Source organism: Nipponia nippon, unplaced genomic scaffold (genome assembly GCF_047370975.1).
Source record: "Nipponia nippon isolate SJK-2023a ecotype South Korea unplaced genomic scaffold, ASM4737097v1 scaffold_4, whole genome shotgun sequence".
NCBI lineage: Eukaryota > Metazoa > Chordata > Aves > Pelecaniformes > Threskiornithidae > Nipponia > Nipponia nippon.
The window spans coordinates 71,958,014-71,985,067 of record NW_028262358.1 but is presented as its reverse complement, the minus strand read 5'-3'; the positions used below and the strand labels follow the sequence as shown (position 1 = coordinate 71,985,067).

The following is a 27,054-nucleotide window of genomic DNA, read 5'->3' as shown; positions in this document are numbered from 1 at the left end:
TTTCATTTCGTTACAGAATTGAGGGAAAGACAGAGGGAATTCACACAGCTTCAGAGGTGTGAAATAGTGTACACACTTCAAGAGGCTCTAGCGGCATCTGATTACAATTTAAATTAGCAGTTACATTCATGAAATGGAGAACGTAAGTAAGTGCCAGGACCCATATATATTCTGTTTACAGCTGGTTGGAAATTTTTCAACAAATTGTGAAAAGCTCTGAATGCTGATACAAATACATGTTAAAAATGCTCAGGGTTTGGGGGCTGGTGTGTTTTTTTTATTATTTTTTTGGTGGTTTGGGTTTTTTTTTGTCTAGGACTTCATTTTAATCCTGACATTTTGTTTTGCCCCAACTAGAGAAGTCCATTCTAGTTTCACGTTTCGTCTTAACTTGAGACTGAAAAATTCCATTTCAATGGAGCAACCCAGTCTCCCATTTCGTATGCTACCTTTATGTTTCACTGCTGAAAGGGTGGACGTTGCTGCAGGATGGCTCAGTTTACCACACAAAGAAGCAACGGTCTGAATTCTTGTCACATCCCAATAGTACTCAATCTTATTCAATCAGTGTGTCATACAAATTTTACAATACAGATGAGGATTCCCATGCAAAGAATTGAAATCTACTGATCATAGGCCAGATTTCTTATTTTTTGCCCTACACTCCTTAGGAATACGCTCATAATATTCAGAGATTCACATAGGATGAGAGCCTATTTGCTTGATGCTGCAGATGCTGAGATCTGTCTGTTAAGAGAAAAAAAAAAAAATGATTGAAAAAGAACTTCCAAAGTATAGCATCTCTGGATCCCAAAAGAAGAGTGGCAGTGTGCCTGCACTTTTTGTTCCACTTTCATTTGAAAGATGAAAAGAAGTTCATCTTAAACAGAGGTTTTCTCAAGGGGAAAAATGTGACTGCTCCCAGGACAAGAAACAAGGAATGATCTGTGCATAAGAGGAGCCACTGGCAACTCACAGGTGATGCTCTCCTGTGGACAATGGTGGCAAAAAAGAGAGGTTACTTTTTCTATGGATGAGCCTTTAAAGAAACCACAGAGTGCATCCCCAAGAGAAGAAGAAAGGGAATCAGGACCCCTGGCATGTACCTGTTGCCAGCTATTCTGGATAAAATGTCTCCTTGCACACAGTTGATCAGTAAGGGAAAGAGATGTTGAGACAAGTAAGAAAAACACGGTGGTGGCTGTGCTTATTTCAATTCCAGTTACTTCAGCACCTTCTGAAGCAGCCAGAAGCCAAGCAGTGGTAAAGAGAGAGAAAGGGGAACCTTAGGACTCCTGCTGTGGTGTGGACAGCCCTAGATTCATGTCACAGTAATATCCCCATAGCTGCGCAGTCTGCACAGCTGTATGTCAGCTACAGCCAGACCTGCTGTAGCTGGGTTAAGTGAGCTAATGCCCAAAGACCAGGTGCTACTGTGCCTCTGAGTTTCACTCCCTCACCCTCTCTCAATGAAGAACTGCTCCAACTCTGCAGGACAAGAGCCAGGCAGGAAAACTAGTGAAGATGGGGGCGTTAGCGTTCCCACATCACTGAGTTCAACAGCAAGCATCCCTACGTACCACCTCCCCAGTCTTTTCCTGCAAAATGCAAACAGGCTGCCATATAGGCTTGGCTATAATTCTGCCTTGCTGACTTGGGTATTATCAGAGGTGCCTGATGGCTCTGCAAGTGATGAGTTTATGTGGATCAAGCTGATCCTGGCTGGTGACACCAGGTACAATAAATGGAGCACAGCTGCAGAGCAAATCTGACACAACAGAAGAGCAAGCGCTATGCATACTACAGGGAATAGCTAGCACTCATTATAGTTTTCCATGTTCTCATCAAGTGAGTCCAGCAGCATCACTCCAACGATGAGAAAATTATCTGAAGAGCAGCGCAAAGGCAACTGCTCATGAAGACAGATTCAAGTGTGCACATGCACACATACACATGCAAAACAAGAAAAAGTGCTGAGCAAGGTACTTCTATTGGGTTGGGTTGCAATGAAGACAACACATGCAAAAGCATAGCATGCATCTTTGGATGATCCTTTTCTTTCTGGGAGATGACAAGAGCTGCAGGGAAACTGGGATGGTAGCTGCCCCGCAGCTGCAAACAGGCAGAGTGAAGCAGGGAGTGAGCAGAAGCATTTTCCTGCCCTAATTAAGGTATTTCCAACCACAGGAGGCATCTAGCTCAGACTAGTAGTATTCTCAAAGAACAAGGACATCTTGAACTCGGGCTGCCTATGAATCTCAGTTGCCCTTGTGGCATTTGAGGAAAGCTTCTGGGCCGTGTTGGCTTCAAGGACAGACAGGAGACATGCTGGCACTTAGAGTGCCAGCACCTGGGTCTGCATTGAAGTGCAGCGGAGTTGAGTTTCCTCGCTATGACATGCCCCAAGTTTCATCAAGTATGACAAGATGAGCAGTCAGTAGTTTTGGACTCAAACAGAGGTCTGAACCCACAAACAAAAACAGCACTGCTGGTTTCTATTTAGTTAGGGAACTAAGGCAACACAGATCTATGATCTGCAATGGAAACTCCAGAACAGGGTGGAGAGGATAACTATGAAGGTAAAGGGTGGAGGATGAATGCAAGAGGAGAAGACACAGTAAGAAATATGCCAGTGATCAGGAAAAACCGTAGCTTGCTATGACCTGCTGGATAATTGTGTGCTAAGTGGAGTTATAGATCCCTCATAATGTAACACAGGCTACACATCAACAGCAGAACTGTTACAGAAGTCCCCATTTCTTGTTCTGGAAAATGTGCCCTAAATAAAACAAGTGTGTTTAACACGACTGAGTTGTCTAAGAGAGCACTGAAGAGACGGACAGTCCTTTGGAGTATAACAACAGAAAGGAAAATTTGCAAAATCACACACCCAAAGCAAGAAGTGGAGGAGGCATTAACCTAGACACATTTCTGGAGCTACATCATCAGGTAATATAGCACACATATGTATTATGTGAGGTGAAAACTGGCTTTATAAACTAGACATGCTACAGAAGCACAGGCCCAGCTCTCAAATAATAAAGAACCAGCTTGAATAACAAGCTATATAGAATTTAGATGCTCTTGATCACACTTTCTTTTCTCTCTTCTTTCCTTTCTCATCCTTTTTTTCAAAAGCAACTTTGTACTCAAGAGAAAACCTTTAAAATTAAACACACCTTTCACTTGCATTGCATCTTGTCTCTTATGGACAGCACTATGTGCAGGTTTTCCCCAGCTGTAGCCTTGGCTTGTCACTTTCTGAATGCTTCCTGCTTTTCCAGAAAGTGAGCTGTGCTCCCATTATCCTTTTCTAAGCTGCGGTGAACTGCTCCCTTAGACACTGCTACAAGATCTTGTCCCTGTCCTCTTCCATTGCATCAGCAAGTCACACCTCATCACAGAATACAGAGGTAGCTCCGCTTAAACACAATTACATTTGGCTGCCGTGCCATCATATCTTGGCCTCTTGCCTTCACTCATACCTCTCCCACCCATGCACTCCCACCAAAGTTTCTTAGCTTCCTTCTGCCATAATTAGATAAGTTAAATGATGTATTTATTTATTTTTAGGTAATCCCTAACCAGTCCACTCTGCCCTAAATGACACAGTGAACATTCAAGTTCAAAGCACTAGTCCTAGCTTTCTTCTTCTAGTGTGAAAGGGACTGAGAAAGGCACATCAAAATTCTTGAAACCAACTGAAAATGTGCTGTTGGCATTCAGGCCAAGAGAAGCAAAAATGAAGCGTTGTCTTTTCAGTCTGGTTCACAATAAATCAAACCTGCATTACCCTAAGAAACAGTAATTATGAGAATAATGTCAAGCCAAGGGGAAAAATCCTAATGCTGAATGAATACATAACACATATTTAAACATATGTAACCACATACACATTCAAACACAACTTACTAAAAATGTGATCCAAGGCAGAAACTGCAACTGTTTACCCACTTTTAACCATAGTTTATCTTTTCTCAGGAAGCCAATGAGCAAAAGCCTTAAAGAATGCATACATGTCCAACGAAACTTACAGATTCATCAGGTCTTGTTGCCAAAACCTTGCAAAGATCTACACAGCTTACCTTTTAAGCAGAAAATTTCTCTGCTTTCTGATTTGCAACCCAAACTTACACACACTATCCTTTAATTGAGATGAGAATTCTGTTCAAAATCAGAATAAAATGTGAAACAAACCTCCATATAGAGTTATGCCAACTGTCTCTTTTCCCATAGGCAGCACTTCCTCATCTGAATAGTAGTTTTTCACTGCAACTTGTATGACATAACTTGAAAATGGTTGTAGGTTGTCTATGACGGCTATAGGACCCTGAAATTCCTGTAATTCAAAATCAGATAATAAACATGTATTCTTAGAAAAGAGAGTCATATGTCACATCAATCATCTGTCAAAGAAATGAGTGTTAAAAAATAATACAGTAGTGCTTTTGTACTCTAATACACTTCAGTGTTTAAAAAAAATGTTAAAATGATAGTTTGGGTAATAGGTCACTACAGAAAATGCATACTAAAAAACAAGCTGAGATGTAATTAGCACGGTTACAATAGCACATTGTTCAGTGGCTGGTACTTAAATAGGAAATAGCAAAGTAAAAAAAAAAATGAAACAGCAGAAAAAATTACTAAGGCAAGTACAACTACCACAAAACACATAAAGGCAAGCCATATGGTTGCTGGACAGTCTAAAGAGTTATTTAAACAGGTTAATATCAACCACAACTGCTCTTTTTACAAGTAGAAACTGAAGACCCATTTCAACAGGATTTTAGCAAAGACATGTTAAAAAGTAGAGGAGTACTTGCACAAAGGAAAGCTAAGCAATCTACCACTTAACAAATACCAAACAGAAAGGGGAATTACTGTCAGGGATGTAGAAGTAGAAAAACTCCCTGATAGAAAGTTACAGAATGGTTTATAAAATGACTAGAAGTGATATCATATTCCCTGTATACATGATATCACGTGCATTTTTGTTCCAAAATAGCCATACCAATGTTTTTTGCTGTAGAGCAGACAAACAGTAGCTTGAGTTCTTGTGGTTGTTAGTCATTTGTCTGAGAAATACGAGATATGTCGGCGTAGGCTGCAATATGGCAGGGCATAGATGCAGTGGTGTGACAGATGGCAAGCTTAATGTAAAACTGGTGTTCGTCGTATTAAGGAGAGTAGGTTCCTCAGTGTCTGGCAATAGAATCAGGCATCTTTTATCTAGGAAAGACATTTAAAAAAAAAAAAATTAATTACTGCTGGACCAATCCAAACTTGCATGGCATTCTACCACCATTCCTATGAGAAAGCCTAACCACAAAGTATTCTCTCTGCTTTCACGAACAGAAACAGAAAAAAGTCCTACCTGAATGTATTTTATTTGATTACTTTCATGGACACAAAAATAGCAGTCGTCAAAGTAAAGTCTCATTTATTTTTTATAAGATACAGATTTACTAAAGGTACAGATTTACTAAAGAATTTAGATTCTTCTTTAAGTACCTAAATACCTTGGAAATCCAGATTGTAGTTGCTGTGTTATCAAAGGGCAGTACACACTGATGAGTCCAAACTTGCTTGTCACAGGAAAGAAAGATATGCAGAATAGAGAGTACCTTTCTCTAGCAATTAAATGTTATCTTTCATTTCTTCTAAACAGCTTTTCATGTGTAAAGTTCACAGTAACAATGGGGAAAGGGGAGACTTTTGGAAGGAGAAAAGGAGTCTATAGGGAGAAAACAACAAAAAACTACTCTCTGACAATAAACAAAAAGTAACAAAAGAAAATCCCTCATCACTTGATGTACTTTTAGAAACAAATTAAAAATATATTAAATGGACTTGCTGCCAAGAAGGAAAAGATTAAGGCACATGCATAGGGAAAATGGTACAAGGACAAATGTTTGCCCTTAGGTGAGAACAACTGACCTCATCGTTGAGATCTTTTCTCCCTAAATGAGCAACCCTGCCGTTCCTACGAAAGTCAGGTTCATGCATATAAGGGAAGGAAAATTAAAAAGTCTGTTCAACAGAAATAAATTTAAGGTTGAATCTTTGTCAATTTTATAGTTACCTAGAGTAGTAAAACTCCCATGGGAAAAGTCCCAGATGGAATAAAGAATTGAGTCATTTTCGGAGTTAAAGTTTCTGTCAGGCAGTTCCATAGAAATGTGTTTACCCTGACAAGAAAATCCTTCACTACTTATTCAGTCCCCTTCCTCCTAACCCTGAAGAGAAATCATTCTCTCACAGAATCTGTGACAGGACAATAATTTTCACTGAGTACTTCTGATGTGTTAAATGATCAACTGACATCACATCTCTGGATAGCAATTAAATAGGTTAGAATGAAAGGAAACTCTAGCAGTACTCCTTGCTCACATCACTAAAGAAATAAAAAGCATGTCAGTCAACCCAGCTAGTCTTTGCAAACATCACTTTTTCACATATACATCATTTGCTTTCAGTACTGAGAAGGAAATATTTTTTTCTTATTTTAGTATGTTCATTTACTTTTATCTTAAACTTGTGTGAATAATTCTGTGCATTGCCCTCCCACCCCAAATGCCAAGGCCGTGTATTCCTCCAAATATATTTGCAGCAGTCCGTGTAAATACGAAGAGTTCTGTGGAGATCTCTGGGTAGAAATAATCCCTTTGGACTGAAATTCGGTTCTTCCCTTTCTGCACCAGCTAAACCTGGGGCTCTTGCAGGAAACCCTATCCCTGGGGATAGGGATTGGTACATTCTGTACCAGGGCCAAACCAAGCTCCTGCACCAATGCCAAGTCCACACAGACCTCATGGGAACAAACTTGCCCAAAGTGCTGGTAAGAATAGCCTGGGCACTGGTCAGAGCAGCTGCAGGCAGGAGTAAGTCTACTGGCTGCCCAAAACAATGTGAAATTATTTTATTCCAAAGAAGTCCATCCTGTTAAAGCATTCTCTTGTATATTTGTCAGATTTTTATGCAAAACTGAAGTTAAAGAATTATGTTGAATATATTCATCATGCTAGCAACTGTCCTAAACCTCTGCATTTACAAAGATAGGTACCATGAATCCAAACTTTCTATTAAAACTAATTTTTATTTCTTTCATTATCATTCTACAATGGTTTGTTTACAATATAAGGATTTCTAAGTGAAGCCTGAGTCTACTATAATGTAAGCTGTAATTGCCTCTCAGGTACTTCTTTATAAATCATTTTAATAAGCAGAGTTGTTATTTCTTTGTCTTTGGAAGGGCAGACATTTTTTTTCAGCTTTGCGTACTTCTGAACAAAACCAGAAATCTGTATCATAACAGGGATCATTATCAAACTCTTGCTACAACACTTTGTGAACGTTTGCTCTTTTTCTGTGCTTTAATGTGCACCAAGTTTTCTAAATCTCCAGGTTTGACACAACTTTGAAAATAGGCATGGTTTGGTGTTAACATCCTGAGCCTTTGAAACAAGGGCAACATTCATCATCGTGACCTTCCATGTGATCCAACACAAGGCCAATCCTTATATTCATCCTTTTAAAAATGTCCATAGTGAATTGTTTCCCTCTAGGAGGTACCTGAATCTGTAAAGCATACCTTACACAAATACACATAACATGGTCTGCAACTCAAATACGTGCTCTGAAATATTTGTTACATTTACAAAACAACCTAAATCCCCTTTACCTGGATACAATTGCGCCGCTGAGCTGTAGGCTAAGATTTTCAGTTCATGATTTGCTCTCTTCTGAAGAAAGTGTCTTGCGCTTTCTTTATTTGCTAGCCAAATTTCAGTGTATTCCTTTGTTTCAATGCTCCAGTATATAAATTTCTTATCTACAGTCAGGCTGCCAATTTTTTTACCTGTAGGAAAACATTGTATAGTTAAGCTTCAGAATAAACCCTGAGCAGACAATTTTACAAGAGCAGATGGGTGCTTGTATTCACAGTGATTCAATATGGGTGAGTACCTTGGTCATACCATATCTTCAAAGACCTCCCCTAGAAAAGACATTTCTGATATTTTCCAATAGGTCTCATGAAGCTGAGACACTTTGTTATTTCAGTTTACAAGTGTAAATTTGAAGGCTTTTTATTATCCATAATTCTAAGAACTGCAATTCAACTAACAAACACCAGAAATAAAACACAAGTGCAAGAGTTGTCTATAGAAACTTCCATCATTTTTCCAAGATGAAAAGCACAGTGCTCTGACATCTCCCAGGAGCAATTAAGACAGCTCCTCTGATAACAAAACAGCTTTACCAGCACCTCCTACAGAATTCAACTGAAAACTGAGCAACTAAGATTAAGTGCCATCATTACAAGAAGTGCAACATACATAAATTGTCATACAAGCCTCTACCTGCATGAAGTACCCTCCCCACATATTGAAGTCTGCAATGCCACTTTCAGGCATAACTGAAGATGGTATTGTATCTTTTCATTGAGATAAACTGTAATAGGTATATCTAATAGGAAACACTAGCAAAATGATATGTTAATACTATAAGTGAAATCTATCGACAAGTAGCATTTGAGGCTGTCTCCATTTGATTTACATCTTACTAGAATACATATTTGCATCAGTAAATATCCTCACATTGCTCTTTCTCCTAGCTTGTATCAACAGGGTGCACAACTGGAAACACAGAACACAAACATTTTGTCCATCTTGCCTGTAATGAATCAATTTTATAATGAAAGTGCTTCATGAATGCTATTTTGCTGAAATGAACATTGCTTGATGTAAGAGACAGCAAGAATCACAAACTACCTAGAAACATAACAGAGCACTCAGACCTTGAAAACTTGGTATTTTGGTAATTCTCCAGCAGTGGCAACCATCCACATCTGAGGCCCATATTTCATCTCTTCCTCTGATAAAGAGCAGCTGGGGATTCTTGGAGTCAGACACATCTATACTCATAGGTCTTCCTAGCTCTGCTTCTGTCGCGTTACAGGTGCAGTAGTTCCTTGTCTGTTCTTCTACTGATATGTATCCCAAAATGTGGTGCACGGTGTCATTCAGAATATCATAATAAAACATGCGGCTGCCATAATCAAGCTCTTCCATCCAGTACAAGCGGCTATCAAATAAAATGCATTGCACATAGTAGAAAAACTTCAATCTGAGCAATCCGTCCTAAATGCAGTCCTGTGAGTGACTACAGTCACAAAACTCCAAACATTTAAAACAAGGTAACTACAGCAGCATACTTGCAGAGTGATTCTAGGTGTTTAAAGGATATTTTTGAATGGAAGGTCACAACAACTGACTCTTCTGGATAAAACGGTTACTGTAAAAAATTGTTGTCTGGTGCTGACTTTCATTTGCATCACTTAAATAGAAGAACCTATCAGTATTTAAGTATCTTTTGAAATCTTTACTCAAACACAGACATCTTTTTGAAATTAGATATGTCCACGCTCAACTAGCAGTATAAAAGTAGAACCACATCGAGAAATTTCTGATTTCACAATGCAAAAGACTCATATCCTACAAAAAGTCCTTTTTGGTCCTTAACAATTGATGATTTCATGAAAATCATGTTTAAAATATGCTTTAAAAAGTTATTAGTAATATATGCCTTACCTTAAGAAAGGATATGACAACAGAGATGATACAGTTGAATTACTTTTACCCAACCGTATATTCAAGGCTTTTAGAGATTTTATCTTGAGCTCAAGATCAAGAACAAATATTTGGGTTTCATTCCATGGTGTTTTCAGGGCAACAAAGAGATGTCTTGCAATCCAGTCAACTGTGATGGCCGTGACATTGCGAAGATATGCATCTTCAAAAAACTTAAGAAAAATATAAAAACATCACTAAAACTGCTTGAGAGCAGAATTTTCCCACATTATGAAATTAGGTTTGTTTGCAAAATAATTTCTACTTGGCAAGTAGAAGTCAAAATATAAAGAGATGTCATGGAATGAAGATTCCAATATTTTTATACAAATGAAAACTATTGTTTCACAAATATCAATTGGTGCTTCCATGGTGCTTCCATATTCTTGAAATTAGAATGAAATCAAATTAAATTAAATTACATTTGATACAAAAAACAAATTTCTTTTATTAAATAGTGTAAATTTTAAATTAAATATCTGTTGAAATATCTTATCAACAAAGCAGATACCAGTAAAATCATACATGTTTAATAGGACAGCTTTACGAATGGTATACTCTGGACTATTCTAATAGCTATTGATGACAACAATACTGAAGTCCAAATTTTGTTATATTATACATATTTTTATTGTACTGCTAGAAAGGAAAATTATCCAGCTAATTTATTTCTTTCATATTACATCTCATACAAACTGACAGTCATTAAGAAAGTAGTGTCTTTCCAGTTCTGTTTTCCCCACTGTATTTTGCCATTAAATGTGCTTTGTTCATCATGCTGCTTTTTTTCTGTTTCAAATATGCAGTTTTGACTTCTTCAAAAACATAATTGCCACCAAAATAATGACAATAATGGCCATATATTTTCCTAGATTCTCTCAAGCAAGGGAATGAACAAAGGAATACCTGAAACTTTGAAGTAGTCTGTAAATTCAGAAGAAAAAGAGAATCTTCTACAATATAGTATGCTTTGTGATCATTAGCAGTATAACAGATGTCCTTTACATTTGTCTTTGCTGAAAGTTCCCATATGGTATGATTATTGTCTGTGTCAGTAAGAAACAACTTGTTGGCAGAAACAGTTATAAGAGTTGGGACAGGGAAAAGATCTGGAAGGAAAAGGGCACAGCAGAATTTACAAAAAACATTCTAGACAATAGCAGTCATTCATAAGGAAAGCAAGTATAAGATAAAAATAAATGATGGCCCTGCACAAATTATATTTGGTGGTATGTCACAGCAAATAAATAAAATAATGAGATGTCTTCTTGTCATCACATGCAAACTCCTAAGATTTTTTCAGTGGCATTGTGGATGCTTACCTAACAAATTTAAGCCTATTAAAAACAGATTTGCTCACTTAAGTAAACAGCCCAACTAGAAATAGCCTATGATCCCTAGTAGATCTCTAACTCTCCTGATTACCTTTCACAGCCCAATTAGAAATATTCTCTGCTCTCTAGCAGTATGCAGATTACAGATCAAAACCTGCTGTTCCATGTCACCCTGGGGTCGCCTAGAAAAGTTAATTGAGCATAGTTTTGAGGAAAGGCTTGAAATTCCTGAAATTTAATTTAATGATACGAAATGTGTTAATCATTTCATGTCAGAAGCTGTAACTATTTTCTCTGTGTTGCCTACTGTAGAGGGGAACAAATGCCACACAAAGTATTGGAGGCTATTTATCAGATTACCAAATTCCTGTACTGTCGATTTCACCAGCTATTACACACAAACCATGAGATGGCATCCCATACCTGATGAATTCCTCTCTGCTATATCAGACAAAGGTCCTGGACCCACAGAGGTGAAGGCTTGCACCTGAGGGACAGGAAGTTGTTATATATGTTAAGTAGCAGCATAAATTATTGCATTCAAGAGCCTGTAGAGCCATAGTTAATGACAAAAACAGGAACGGATCCCCTGGCTGCTCAGCTAGGAACATAGACATGTGCTCTGTTTCACCTAAGGCTGTGCTGGTCAGTTCAAAGGCTACATTCAGGGTTGGACCATGGCTATGAAGATAATTTTAAGCAGTGGCCCAAAGAATGACAATTCATGCTACATCTATCAATTAGAGCTCAAAAGACACCAGACAGTCTTGTCTCCGTCCCCAGGCTGGAGCAATTCCTATTGTTGGTTGATGTTGCAACCAACATGCTGTGCTGGTCTGTTGCACGCTCCCATGCTTTTAACTTGTCTTTCAAGCACACGTTCTGTGTGTTCCAAACCTTTTATTGCAATGAAAACATGACCTCTTGACAAGTTTTAATATGAAAGTCTCTTTTTATGGAAGCCATGTGAGTCCTTGCATTTCTCCAGCAGTGGAACATCTCTTGATCTGTGACTCTGTTTTAATGGGCTGTCACCCTCCACCAGCTCAGTTGAATCTGTGTTTAACTTGCAGCTTTTAGCAGTGGCTTTGGGAGACCTCTAGGAAAGTTTCCTTTGGGCTTCACCAAACCTGTGCAATATCGCAGCATTGTTTTCCACCTTATTTAGTGAACAATACAATATGTAGAAAGGTTAAGCGAGGTATCCAAGGGTGAGTCAGGGAATCAGCAGTTCCACAAGCAGAAACCACAAGTTCTTGCCCCAAGCCCAATACCATCTCCTAAGCAAACACATCAGGCTGCACTGATAACATCTACCATCTAGCATGAGATAAGTTCAGTAATTTTTCATACCTGAAACCTTACTGTGAGGCTGGGAAGCACATCCCTGAGGGAAAAGAGCATCAGGGTGGGTTTAACGTTGCTCACGTTCCACTCTGTGAAAGTGTCAGCAGTGCCACTCTGACTCAATAGTTGATAGTAAACCCTGAACTGCGTTAATACTCCGTTGTCCCTTTCAGGTCTGTCCCACCTGAACTCCACAAGGACTTTCTGATCACTTTTATGTAGGTTATTTTGTAACACATATATTCTAGGGTTTGTAGGCGCTGAAGGAACTGTATTAAAAAAAAAGATAAAAAACACAGAGCAAAGTACTCCTATTAAAACACAAACTCTACCTCGTAACACTCTTTCAGTTTTGAGCCTGAGCTTTACAACCCCAATGCTGACAGAGGCAGATAGCAATTGGTGAGGTGTAAATTACAGAAGAATATCTCAAACATCATCGTAATTCCTTTCTAGTTTTCATTCGTGTGTAGGTATCTGATTTTAACTTGCTTAGCAAAAAAAGAGCTGTATAAACAGAGACAAATGCACTCCTGCACTCAGGTTGGGACATATCTATTTAGCCAAGTCTTGTAGGGAACAATGGACCTGCAAGAATTTTCACAACATAGAGCATACTCTATCCTCTCTCCTACCCACTTCAAAATCTGCTGCATCTCATAAGCTTTCTCAGCGCTCGTCACTCAACACTATATTTTAGCTGACTTAACTTTGACTTGCATGAGAGCAAAAATAAACACTGAAGTAAAAAGTAACAAGTGCATAACATTTATTAAAAATTTAATAAATGGTTAAGGTATTACACGCAGCCTTTGATGGTCATTGTAATGGCTCTCAATTTCTCTTTCTTGCTCATAGTCATAGGCATGCGGTGGATATATTGTCATGTGCTTTCTATTCCAAATTCTATTACTGCAATTGTGTGCATTTATGTGTGCAATAGGTAATTGCCAAAGATACTCAGGAACATGTTCTTGCAACTCTGCCTACAGCTGCCTAGCCCTGAAAGCTGCTCATTCCTCTCCAGGGTTTCATTTGCTGACATAGACCTGGTCCCAGTACCCGTTACAGGTGAGGAATGGTAGTACCTCCTTCAGGGGCTCGAAGGGATACAGATGTTGTTGGTGCCTTGCCCCAGTACGTGTATGGAGTGACGGTAAAATCAAAGAGTGCAAATGGTTCCAGCCAATCAACTTGGTAGGATGGCACTGTCAGGTTATGGGGATGGAGGCACCATTCACTCTCCAAAGACTGTGAATGAAATAAAACAGAATAAATAAAACAAAACATTTTTTTCCCTCTCAGAAAGCCCTTCAGTTTTCCAAAATTCCCCTCACCAAGCTGGTCAACTAAATCAAGACAGAGCTTCTCTTCCTGTGAGTGACTGTTGTTTCACCAACTCCTGTGGCACTGTAGAGATGTGTAGCAATCTGCTAGCAATCTTCCCTTTGAATTTAAAGTAAAGCTTGCCAAATGTGCTAAGATTAAGTGTGGATGAAGGCTAGATTTCACATTCAGGCAAAGGCTGTCCCACTAGCAGCTTGGAGGACACTTCTGTCTCTGAGTTACTGTGAACGGCTTTCTCACACATCTTGGAGCACCGGGAGCTCCTCGCCTGGCACTTCACACCCCAGCAGCTATCCCAGATCCACTGCTAAGCCCATGTTCCTCCCGTGCTGCCCTCAGTGATGGAGAAACAGGACAGCTTGCTTTATATTTACAGTTTAGTTTGGTTGCTTGACCGATTTGTAAACGCTGGAGAAGAAACAAACTGTTTATTTCTGTTTAAAAATAGATACATCAGCAAGTAGATGCAGTAATACATGTAGATAATAAGGAAGGATTGCATGAATATCCTCACTTGTAGACCTCTTGATCCCACGCAGTAAAAGACAGTTCCCCATTCCACATTTGTGGAGGGACTCCAAGTGATGTGAAAACTTGAAGAATTTCCTTTAATCCTGAAGGAAGACTCTGGCACTGGATCTGGAATCACTTGTGGTGTAAAAGAAAAATTTCCTGTCCATAAACAGAGGAAGAAATAATAATAATTGAAAGAATATGAGCAATAGGTAGACTTTTGAGACCTGATTTAAAACATTAAAGTACTATGGAAAATCCTGTAAGCTATCATTAGCTAGAAACAATGAATAACACCACCATGTATTCTTTTTAGCCATACCCATCAGCTTTTACAATTGCACATTATCCAGTTATAGCCTGATATATTTATTAATAAGTTGCTGTTGTTCTTATTTTTTGTCAAATGACTAAAGAATTTCAAGAATGAAGAATTACAGGCTGACAGTGAATACCTTTATTGAGGGGTTTAGGTAAACAGAATAATGTACCTGGCAAAGGTTTAAGTGATGTGTGAACAAGGGTAAAGGCTGCAAACTCTGCTGGTTGTGAGAAGGGAATGCTAAGGCTCTGATTGACTTCCTGAGTTGTAATGAACTGAAGACTATTAATCCAGAACAGACGACCACTGTAGTATTCCAGTGCACCCGGAGATATTTCTGAAGTACTCCATGCTGCAAATTCTGTGATGATGGCATTACCACAACTGTGAAAACACGTATGAAATTAGCAAACTGAAAACACATGTGTAGAGAAACAAGATTTATGCAATGTTTGACACATCAATAAGTTTCTCATCATTCAAATTCTTAATACTCATGTAGGAGGCAGGAAAACAATTCAAAAAGTTTCTCTAAAGCAGAATACTTTTCAGAATGGCACTTTGCAGGAGCACCTGCGAAAATAGCCTTAATTCTCTTGATTTCATTAGAAAACAATTATAAAATGACTTAGTATTCTGATGCATGGATGTAGAAAATTAGGTATTTGGAAAAAAATCAGTCCATCTTCTCTCAGCAATTTCACTGAAACAGTGGAGTCTACTTCACAGCGTGAGATTCATTCTACTTCATTAGAGCAGGTCCCCAGATGAATTTGACCCTGCTAGTTTCCTCAATAACCTTCCATTATTTATTAAACTCTATTAACATTTTCCTCCATTGGGATCACTGGTGACTTAATCTGTCTTTTTACTTGTATGTCAAAACTTACAGGCCTTTTTTTGTTCCGATTTATCTTCTGGGTAAGAGATTAAATATGTTGTAAGAGGCATCATTTTGCCATCTCAGAAATGTCTTTCAGCTTAGACACATGCTATCCAAAATAAATTTGGAAAAGCTTTGACACACCATCAGGTCCATTAGGATGGATTACTTCTAATCTCTCTGTTCTGGCATGCCAGGGACAATGATTTATGGTTGCCAATTGGTTCACAAGGGAGCTGCATGCTCTAGCTAAAACTAATCAACATATTTTGATTCTTTAAATGTTTACAATTAATCATAGCAAGCCTAAAGTCAGTCAGAAAATTCAGCTGATTCCACACAAAGCCAGCCTGCAACATTATGAGCACATGTAAATACAGACAGTGTTCAATTAAGTTTAAAAAGTTTAATCTAATGCTTGGAAAAAAAAATATGGCACTTTTTATATGAAAAGCAGAAAAAAATCGTAGTTTCATGAGCTACAACCTATCACGCACTTGGCACTTACAGAACAAATTACCATTTTTCGCAAGGTCTTAGTATATATTCAAGCTGACCCATAAACATGGTTTTGTTTTGTGGGGTTTTTTTAAACTTTGCCTTTGAGGAATAATGCAACCATTTTATGCTCAGGATGATCAAGAGGAAAGCCTGACGAGTACTGACTGCTCAGGTGAGAAAGGGGTGTCAGTTCAAGTCCTAAGCTCCATGCAAGATGAAAAAGTTACAGCTCTAGGCACTTGAAAACTGTCAGTTGTTGTAAATGCCAAGATAAAATAGACAATAAATGGTGATTATTTCCTAAAGCTAAGTCTAAAAATTGATGAGCATGAACTCAGTTCAGTTGAGCTTCCATACTGTGTTTCTCTCACTGTAAAACCATGTTAACAACCATCTCAACATGTAGTTTGCCATCAGCTAGCTGTGATCATTAGCTCTTCTTTTTGTTTATTGTTAAATTAGTAACTCGTGTGCCCAACATTGGACAAAATCTGTTTTTAAAGAGTACCGCAAAAACTAGAAAATACAGACTTTCTTACCTCTGCTACACATTTACTTACCCTTCTTTGCAAAGAGAAACTCTGTATAGGTTTAGGCATAGACTATCTTGCACAAGCCAGTAAAGAAAACCATAGGTGAGATCCAAAGTTAAACCAACCACCTGAGGAGAAAAATGTCCAAATGGCAATTTGAACACACCTTCACTTCTGAGGTAAAAGTCCTTAGGCATAACTGTTGTCTAGATAGCATCATGAGTAGCTCTTTAATGGCAAAAATAACATTACTGCCATGAATATTTATTCTAACACAAAAAGAGGTGGCACTAGAAAATAATCAGGTCCTTGGTGGACACCTATTTATAGCAGCTGATGATTTTCTAGATAGCATTTTATAAGCATCTGTCACAGTGTTCATCCCTGGAGTATCTGAGTACTTCAGATATGATGGCAATAGTGTATCAAGTGATTAGTGGAATTACCTATCAAAATTTCCAGAACACCTCTGGTATTTTAACATTCTTTATCTGAAACACGTGGTTGATATCCAGTCTGAAAGTCAGAATCACCTTTTGAAAGAAGTATTTCAGATCTTTTGCCTTTGTTTTCTGGCTTTGATTTTATGCATACAATATTTAATGTGTTGCATTATTTATGGAAAATACATGCAAAATTCTTATTGACCTATTTGGTTAAGCAGGAAATTCAAATATTTACATTTTGGTAAATCATTTGTTATTAAATAAAGAGTTGGGGGTTGGAAATGAAACAATCTTCCCATTCATTGCTTCAATATTTCATCTTCATTTAAGCTAGGTGCAAGATTTTTTGTTTATTTTTAATAGTATCTAATATTCAAAATAGAGCTTTCTTGCTTTTGCAGTAAACAACAGATTCAATACCATATGTAACAATAATAGAAATCAGACATCTAATAATCTGTTCTGTGAATAACAAAGAATTCGCTTCCACAAATTAGTCTGTTAAATGTTATCAAGTTCAGTCTACGTCATGTCATTAGCAGAGCTTACAAGTTGTTAGAGGCCTTTCTGAACATGTTTTCCAGGAGCTCTCAAACTTCTCATCCAAACACTAGTTGTAGCTATTCTTTTATAAGCTTAAATTTCCATTATGGATGTAAGTAAGTGGAGCGGCATTTTTTTTTTTAACTCCTCATTAATAAACTGCAGATGATGATGACAGGAAAGCAAATGCCATATCGCTTAGTTTTCTGTTGGTCCTTATGTAATCACATTCTTGACATATTTCTGTTGACATTGTGTGCCAGAAAATCAAGGTTTGAATGATTGCTCCTGTAGGTTTTCCTGTTAAAAATATTTCACAGTATGTATGTGCCTGAGTGCATATTTAGTCAACCATGTTGTATTTTATCCCATTTACCTATTCTCCCTCCCATGCTCAACACCAAATTACTTCTTCCTGAATCTACCTTGCTTTTTTAAATGTTTGGGTCTTCTTTCCTTGCCCTACTTTTTTTCTGCTACTATTACATTTTCCCATAGACATGCCCATCTTCTTTCTCCTGATCCCTGTATCCCCATTAATAAAAGGCAAAGAAATATTTGTACTATTCATCTTCAGGAGTTAGGCAGTAATTTAACACCTCCCTTCTGTTATGCTTCAAAAATAGACGAGCTTTTTTCCATTTCATGAGAGGTATTAGTCTCTGGACACAATATGTAGTTGTTGTGATCATGCAAAGTAACTCAACATCATAAGACACAACATAAATTTAGCTACTTGAAATACCCTTGACTAGAAATATTGAGACCACACCTAGAGCGTCCTGGCCCCTCCTGCATAAAACACACTTTGCTGGTCCCCTGTAAATTACTTTTGTCCCAGGCACATCGTATGGGGTAAACAACTTACTACGTGCTTTGGAAATTCTGTGCCAGATCCTAAGCTGGAATAAATAAGCTCTGCCAAAATCAATCAAGCTATGCCAATACGCACTAGCTAAGCTAAAGAACTGATTGGAAAATAAAATAATTGTCATAAAAGGATCTAGATCCTGCCAAAGAAATTAGACTTTCAAAGCTCTCCCTTCATATTTGTTTAGGAAACCTGTCATCTCCATAGTAGTCTCTTTTATTCCTATCATTCAGATTTCAAGCTAAAAGGAGATACAGCTATATACTGCTGAAGGTCCTGTACTGACCAGCTGAACAGCAATTCTTTATTAGAAAGACAGCTAGTAAATACCAGTAAGAACCAGTTATGTAGAGAACATGTTCTAACTGTTGGATAACAGCAATTAACTGTTACGTCTGTGTTTTAATATTGATGTAAGAGGTACTCTTTTCAGGATAAAGGATGCCATTGTGCAAGGAAGATACATATTAGTACTTGTGCAAACATATATTTCCATCTTTATATGGGACAATAATGGCCAGCTCAATAATTCCACCATTAGATAATGTTGTACTGCCTTTTTTTTTCTCATGGATTTATTTTGAGGTTTATTTTAATAAATAAACACCTGTCAGCTATAACTGGTCAATTCTCAATCTAGACATTTTTACTTGGCTTTTTTCCTGTATGCATCACTGCAGGAGGCTGAGTTCAGGAAGTCAGTGCATAGATTAGGGGCAGCAGAGAAGCAGGAGAGGAGACGTTTGTTTGTAGGAGGTGTGAATAAGTGGATGGTTGAAGGCTGGTATCACTGACATAGAGAAAGGTGCAGAAAAAAAAAATGACAGGAGCAGACAAGCAGTCTTATTGCTGCCAAGGTTCTTGAAAACAAGAACAAGAAATTTGAGGTTAGAACAAGGCAATTCAGAGAAACAGGTAGTGAATCAAAAGAGAAGGACAAGGAAAGTGATATTCGCTGCTTAGAATAAACTGCAAATTGTCAGTCCTTTGCAACAGATCACCCAGAAGGTATGTGATAAGTCTAAGTGTGCCGTTGAGCCTGGACAGCATATATCTTCCCATGAAGACAGTCCACACCAGCCAGCTTCCACAGAGAGGTGTGAGGCTAGTACTGGAACATACAGTGACCCTTTGCAGCACAGACAGTTCTCTCTGCATGTGACAAAAGTTTTTCAGTTCTTCTGTATTTAGGTTTACAAGTATAGCAGGTGCCACATCAGAACCAGCTTTCCATCTCCTTCCCAAACCCTCATGAATGTAGAGACCTGTGAGATCAGCTGGCCTTTCTGAATGTTAATTGCCTTTCAGACACTAAACCAGGCCTGGCTTTTTTTATAATCAGAGAAACACCAGCCTCTTTTCCTTCGGGAAAGGAGATTGAAATGTTCTGAGGAATGATACAAAGCTAACCAAGAGACATAGATCTCTAAAGTTTAGAAAGGGTTTGTAATAGAGAACCTGGCTTCAGGTAAAATGGGAGCACAAATTGTACAACAGATGGAATAAAAACAAAGGCTTCTTTAGCAAGAGCTATGCTTTAAAGAAAGCTGTTGCAGCAAATAATGTATCTGAGCTGACCTCTTCTGTGGCAGTCAACCTACACCTCACTCCAGTGCTTGGGACCGAGGGTAAAACCCCACACAGGCTGTGGTTTGAGCTGAGGAGCATTCAGCTTCTCTTTGAGAGAGACTCCATAGAGTAAAAGCAGTGCAATAGGTGGGACGGTACCTCAGCCTGAGCTGCTCAGGACAGAGCCTGGAAAAGGTTCAAAGGTTCACTGGGTCTGCAGTCCCAATCACACTGACTCTCAGAGTCCTCCAGTCCCTGTTATGGTAGTAAGGGGTCCCTCTTGCCAGGGAATTGGGTCATCCGTCACTTTTCTCCCAGCTACATGAGGAGGGGAGGGAAGGAGGGAGGGAGGGAAGGAAGGGAAGGAAAAGAGGGAAGGGAGGGAGGGAAAGGAAAGGAAGGACACATATGCAGCTGCTGAGACCCTGGCAGATCTTTTCATGAGATGAATATTTGGTCTCAGAGCTCCTTTGCTGCATAGGCAACACTGAATCCCACCTAGCAAGAATGAGAACAAGTCCCTGGCATGACAAATCCCACATGGTGGAAGAGGCAGGAGGGGTTTGGGGAAGGCAACAATGATCTATGAGGAGCCAGCAGTGAACCAAAGCCTTAAGAGACTTGACAGGACATCAGAGAGGGATGAATGGAAAAGAAAGGCATGGGAGAGGTCAGCAGAGATACAGAGGTTGTCTGTGAGGACTTCAGAGCACACCAAAAAGTCTCCAGGTAGGGAAGGCGAGTTAATGGGCTCCCACATATTGCAGGGGCTTTGGTGAGCTATAGGTGGGAATGTCATCTCTATTTCCCCTCTACCAGCCTACCCCTGCATGGGACCCATTATCCACTCTAATACAGCTAAAACAATAACCCCCCATCCCTTTTCTCCCCCTACAGCATCCACTATCTTTAATCTCTCTTTGAAGAAGCTCCCTTCCCTTCTCCCTGAGGAGCTGCTCTGCTCTGCAGCAACCTCTTCTCAGCCTTCTGCAGCTCCCCAGCAGCCTGGAGCAAAGAAAGAGAGGCCAGGCTGGGGCCAGGCCTGCATCTGGCTCGGGCAAGGGAGAAAGAGATGATGGGGAAGGCAAGGGGCAAGTCGAGGATGGAGAGCCTCGAAGATCCCCAAAGCACAGGACTCGCTGTTCCTGCCACCACACGAGGGACAGGATCAGACAGGACGGGGACTGTCAGTGACAGATCTGGCACCCTCACCAGTGCTGCGGTGGCAGCAGCAGCAGCAACGAGCTCTGCCGGGCCACAGCAGGGGCCAGCTGTGCTGAGCGCGAGTACGGCACCAGTTGCCGGCCCTCCTCGCTCATCAGCACAGGCAAAGCCTGTCTCTGCAGCAGCACCTCTGCAGCCTGAAGTGCAACTCCGGTGTCCCTGGCAAGTGTGTAGCCCCAAAACTGTCCCTGTCAGGACCTGCGAGCTGGGGAACATCCCAAAGGAGGCAGGATGCTATGGAGCTCTGGCTTCATATTTTGATGGGAAAGCCAGAACTGACCATTAGACTTAAATCATTTGGAAAAAGCAAGTACCTTTCACATATGGGAAGGAGCAGTATTACAACCATAAGGACATCTTTAATGCCACATTTTGTTGCAAGGGCCTGATGTTAGAATTACAGGCGAAAGTTTTGGTACAGCTATTACATGATATAATTCTTACCCTGTTCTCAAAATGATATAACAATATTGCAAGAAAGGCATGTTATTCTTCTGGTCATAATGCATTGATTTTGACAACCATGAACACTGGCTATATTCAAGAGATCTAACCACTAAACCACCACCCCCCCCCCAAAAAAAAAAAAAAATCAGTCACCTGTTTACCAGAAAACTGTAGCTCCTTTTGTAACATAAGATACTCCTCTCCATTCAGTCTTGCGCTCTCCACTGAATACATTGTGGCCCAGTACAAATAGCCATTTACTGAATCCACTACTAGATCCTTCACTAGGAACACAACATGAGCGACAACATCCATATGGCCTCCCAGCAGTGATTTTCTGTAGATCTAGGGACAAAAGAATTGCTTTTAGCATCACACCTAAATCATCAGCCATGATCAATTGAGTATACATAAGTGACTTTTCCACAGCCGTTTATCAGCTTATGCAAGCCTAGGCTTTCAAAGCCTAAACCTTTTGCATACAAAGAACAAGGATGAAGAAAAAGGCAAAATTATTAGTTAATGTTTGCCAGAATGTAACAAAAGAAAAAGCTGACATATCTCTTCCCCTTGGCTTTCCCAATTTTAGCAGCCTTCTGTCTGATAGTTTCTTACCCACTTCATATTCACTATTCACAAGTGTAAATGAGGGTGCAAGGCAGTGTGAAATCTGGCCTCCTAGCTCCAGTTTTTAAAACAGCTTCTGACTTTGCACTTACAAGAAATGAAAGGCATAATTTGACAGCACTGCATAAATTAGCACTGCAATTTTGAAGTCAGATACCTTTTAAATAATTCACATGTCAATGTTCCTGATATGAGAGTGTACAAAGTGCAATTGTAATTATTTTTTTATCTGCAGTGATTTGCAAAATATCACAGTACAGAGGCCAATCTTGAAAAATCTCTGTGTAAACAAATCGTATCAAATTTTATTAAAATAAAGTCCATCTACTTCTTCACTGAGATCAACTTGGCAGCCTCCATTTTCACCATCTTCACTTATTTTTACAATGTTGAATCAAACAAAACTGTTGATAGCATATTTGATTTGCCTGCTTTGCACCTGGAATTCCGTATCCTGCATTAGTGAATATTAGTGAACATTCTACCCCAAACTTCTGAATAACTCTGGAAAATTGCACAAGGGAAGAAAGGCTTCCTTGTTCTACACTATAATAGCAAAGGTCCAAATGCATCTCAGGTTGCAACAAATAAGGATTATCTTCCCAAATACTGTTTTACAGTCTTTCTTGTTGACTTTAGGGGTTTTTTCCGTTTAAGAAGTGCAACTATACCTACCGTATTTGCTTTGCCAGCCCAGTACAAACATTGACCCAACCAATCAAAGGCCAACATCCTTGCATTTCTGATGTCAGATACATAAGTATTGTCAGTGGTACCCTCTCTTTTGCTCAATGACCAGGTCTGAACTTGCCCCATGGAATTAATCCAATAAAGAGTGTCATTATACCAGTCGAGGTCTTCAAGAAAAAATGGAACATATTAAGCATTTCACAAACATGTAAATAAAAAAAAACGTGCTTTTTTTTAAGAATAAGAAGTAGCCAGAGACACTTCAGTTTTTTAAAAACCAATACAAATGAACAGTTAGGCTCAGTTAACATGAAGACAGATACTTCTTATAGGAATACAATGTACATATATAGTACATACATAGTACATATATAGCCCGGATGATTATAAATGTAGGACATATATTGGGATGCTGGGGGCAGAACTATTTAGTTCAGAGAGTTGATTTTAGCTCTGATGTAACTGTCATGATGTCAGTAGGGTTTCACTAAGGATTAATTTGATCCATAAATTAGAAGAAAGAGGATGTACACAAAGGCTTGGCTCAGTGAAGCTGCTTCACTGCACTGCACTGCATTCAAGTCTGGACTGCTGCAATGAAAGCTCTTGTCTTTCAGTTCTGTTGATGAAATTTATGGAGAGCTAATAAATGCTGACAAGTCTGTAGCAGCAGCATGCAGTTTGTTTAGTATTTACCTGAAATATTTCTTATATGAGGATAGAGGAGTTCTCCTGGCCCGTAGCTATCCAACCGCTGCTTCCAGAGCCCTTCAGCCCCCACTGCCAACATATACGGTTCTTCTTCAGCTGATAAAGAAAGAAAACTGCAGTTGCGCACCTGAACAAGCAATTGATGTGTAATATTTGGATTTCAATAGCAGGGTTTCCTGTTTCTGGAAAGTTACAGAAGCACGGTTAAAACCGCCCCAGCCCTAAGGAATAATGGGCAAAGAAGAAAGGCATGAAAATATCATAATTTCAGAAACTCAGAGATTCAGGGCAGGTTTAGATCCAGAACAATAAGGCAATTTGGAACCATATTAGATGCTTAAAAACCACTGTGGGTGTGGACCTGGCCTTACCGAAGTCAGGCAAAAGTCTCCCCTAATCTCAAGTGCCAGTCCAGTGCCTTAAGTTGAAAGCTATTTTCCCCTCAGACATAGGTTATTATGGGTGAACTAGGTTTCAAAAAACATTCCAAGGATCTACAAATCTCAGACATTGTGCACACAACCATTTCCCCCATTACCTGTGCTCAAACCAAATATTTTCAGCTTTTAGTGAGCCTGCACTTTCCCATAAACTGTCATTAACCCCCAAGGCGCTGCACAAACCACTTCATCATAGAAAGTGCTTTACAGAGCACAGGAAAGGAATAACACCTCTCATACCTGTTCATTTGATAGTGTATCAAATAATGTGTTTGATAATGTATTTGCATTACAAAAATGTATATAAGTAGTAAAAATAAATACATAATATATAATACCATTATTGTAGTTTGAGAATCTTACTACTTTAACTAAAAGCAAATTTACGTATCCTGCATTCTTTAATATTTCTAAGACAATCCTTTTTGCGCCCCTCATTTTGCAATCTTTGCCCAAAGCCTGGGCCTCATCAGGTGGAAAGCTGATAACTCGTTCTTCATTTCTCCTGAGTGACAAAGCAATTCTCACCTTCTTCTAAAGTTGTGCCTCTAAATGACTCCGACCATGGCCCTTCACCAGCAGGAGACACAGCTCTGACTGACACTTCATATGCTGTGAAGCTGGCCAGCTCCTTCACTGTAAACCTAGTGTCGCTAATGTTTGAGACAACCCATTCCTCCTCAGATGGATGCTGAGATGACACTTTCACATCATAGGTCCAATTCTGCCAAGCAGATAGACCTGTGAGATGCAAACAATCATGTTATTACAGAGTAGATGGCTGTAACAGATGACAGACATTCTTTGAGAAAACTGTACGTTGGAGACTCATTTTAAAAATGCCAGTATCAGGGGAATTAGGAAAGGGATAAATTAAAAATTTACACTCTCTGCCTCTGGGACCAACCAAGAGTAGTGGTTCACTCCCCTGTGAAGAAAGAAGTTGGAAGAACCAAAATTTTCCCCAACCAGGTAATTTTCTGCTGTTCAAAGACACATGCACAGAGGATAGAGACCATAGCACAGACACTGATCAAAAGTCATTACGTCTCTGGCATGTATTTTCTGTGTGATATAAGCAATCAACATTACTGCTACTCCATACCATACTTAAGATGGACTCTTGCTTAAAATCCCTTGCAGATGACAAATGAGTTACCAATATAAACTTGTATTAATTTAGCAACACAATTTAGCTATTTTACTGACAAATCTTGGGTTAAATTTTTCAAACTGAGGTAATTCCACGTCTTCCAGCAGGATCTGCTATTGAAGTCACCAAAGCCCAGCATCAGGTAAAGGAAAACCAGGAAGTTATTCCTCTAGAAAGAAAAGGAGTTGACTTTCAGGAAGAAACAACTGAACTTACTGGTTCCAATAGTGTGTTCAGGTGGTTTCCAGCTGATCACAGCTTGGTCCAATCCAAATAGTGCCATGACAAGTTGAGGAGGAGTTGGTAAAGGAAAAGGCTGAGTTGATGCCCCATAGGAAAGCAAGTTGCCAAAGCCAAAGTACTCTGGATACGCCAAATTGCAATCCATAATGTACTCATTGAAACTAGAGCTCCCCACTGGAGAGACCTCCTCATGGAAAACTGCCGAGCCATCTGTGACAGTAAACGTGTTATCCACATAAACAAAGCTCTCCATGTCATTAAGCGGCACATGTGATCGCAGTGTGTGAAATTCTGAACCATCAAGAAAGCTTGACACAAAGGCCTGTTGTGTTTTGTTGAAGAAAATAAGTCTCTTAGATTGGAAGTTGATCACGAAGTCTCTCAGAGCACTGGATTTCACTACTGGTGAAGCTGTGGAAGCAGTGCCAGGAAAAAGTGGAAGGTTTGCTCTGTATATGCCGTCCTCCAGGAGACAGAAAATATAGCTGGTCATGGAGCAAAATAGACCCAAATAACTACAGTGCAAGAACTCTGTAGATGAGCCACAAATATTTTAACAGCTCAGAGATGTGCCTGTCTTTATGCAGACAATAGGAAAATGCTTTTGGCGCTATTAATATATGTCTTGGAAGAATTAAGCACATCACTTTTTACCTTCTGGGGATTTGGCTGGCAGATTATTGGAGAATATTCTTCCATAATACCTCAAGTGTTAAGCATGGACATTTAAAATGCATAGACCTTCATATTCATAAAAGCACTGAATGTCTGAAAACCAAATTTCTGCATTGGAAATACTTTCTCTCCACTGCTAACACCCTAGGGAAGAAAATGCAGAAAACAACACTGCATGGTGTCACTCTTATTCCAATTGTTTTGTAGTTTGTTTTTTGTTGCCAATTGCACTTTTGTTTTGGTAAGGCAAGAGTTTGAAACAGGAACCTAGATGACTAATGAAGTGAAGAAAATTAGAGAGGAGCTTTATAGCACCTTTGACACCAAGTGCTCAAAGGAGGGCACTTACCCATTATAGGGATCAGCTATAACCTTCCTAGGGGATGTCACATAAAGAGGAGTGATGTCTTCAGCTGCCATGCAGCTCTCTAAATGGCAGACATGTATCTGGGGAATGAGAAGAAAAACTGGTGATGCATTCATAGGGTGTCTGCTAATGGGCAAACAAGCTGACCAAAGATACCTTCAGGGGAACCAGACAATGAAATACCTCTCTCACAATCCTAGGTCCTTATGGGCTCCTGAGTTGTCAGTCACAAAACATAACACTTGTACACAAGTATGAATGCATCCATGACAGCTTATCCTGAAAGAACTGTCTGTCAGCCATCCTCCACTTAACTTCCTACCTCTAAGCTGGAGGGAAAAGCCCAATTTGGGGAGTATAGGCAAATTGTACTTTGAAAACAATCTGGCAGGGAAGGGAATACCTTAGGGAGCAATACCTTAGGACTTCTCTAACCTGCAATGGATTCAGAAATCCCTGCCATCAGTCTGTTTGTCTACAGCTCATTTGTATCTTTTTATCACTACTGCTTTTCCTGCTCCCTGTTCCCTGAGCAGTAAGTGAAAAATCAGACATGGAAAGAGGATTGAAAAAAAAAAAAAAAAATCCCTCACTAACCATTTAAGGCAACTTTCTAGTCCTTTGTGCATTAGAGGACTA

The 27,054-nt window shown here is 39.3% G+C and overlaps 1 protein-coding gene across 2 annotated transcripts in view; it reads right to left on the bottom strand.

The window, feature by feature from the left end:
* Positions 1-27,054, bottom strand: part of ROS1 (ROS proto-oncogene 1, receptor tyrosine kinase) — a 75,984-nt gene that overhangs the window by 33,429 nt on the left and 15,501 nt on the right. For both annotated transcript variants that reach the window (XM_087774720.1, XM_087774721.1), the window contains exons 12-29: positions 26,398-26,495; positions 25,347-25,858; positions 24,506-24,718; positions 23,523-23,633; positions 22,812-22,993; positions 21,663-21,854; positions 16,437-16,537; positions 14,662-14,876; positions 14,172-14,329; positions 13,399-13,561; positions 12,317-12,579; positions 11,387-11,450; positions 10,536-10,738; positions 9,591-9,802; positions 8,798-9,084; positions 7,682-7,858; positions 5,012-5,229; positions 4,198-4,339 (exon numbers count right to left, since the gene is read on the bottom strand). In XM_087774720.1, the coding sequence (XP_087630846.1) occupies positions 4,198-4,339; positions 5,012-5,229; positions 7,682-7,858; positions 8,798-9,084; positions 9,591-9,802; positions 10,536-10,738; positions 11,387-11,450; positions 12,317-12,579; positions 13,399-13,561; positions 14,172-14,329; positions 14,662-14,876; positions 16,437-16,537; positions 21,663-21,854; positions 22,812-22,993; positions 23,523-23,633; positions 24,506-24,718; positions 25,347-25,858; positions 26,398-26,495 (3,511 nt within the window). The remainder of the gene's footprint in view (positions 1-4,197; positions 4,340-5,011; positions 5,230-7,681; positions 7,859-8,797; positions 9,085-9,590; positions 9,803-10,535; positions 10,739-11,386; positions 11,451-12,316; positions 12,580-13,398; positions 13,562-14,171; positions 14,330-14,661; positions 14,877-16,436; positions 16,538-21,662; positions 21,855-22,811; positions 22,994-23,522; positions 23,634-24,505; positions 24,719-25,346; positions 25,859-26,397; positions 26,496-27,054) is intronic.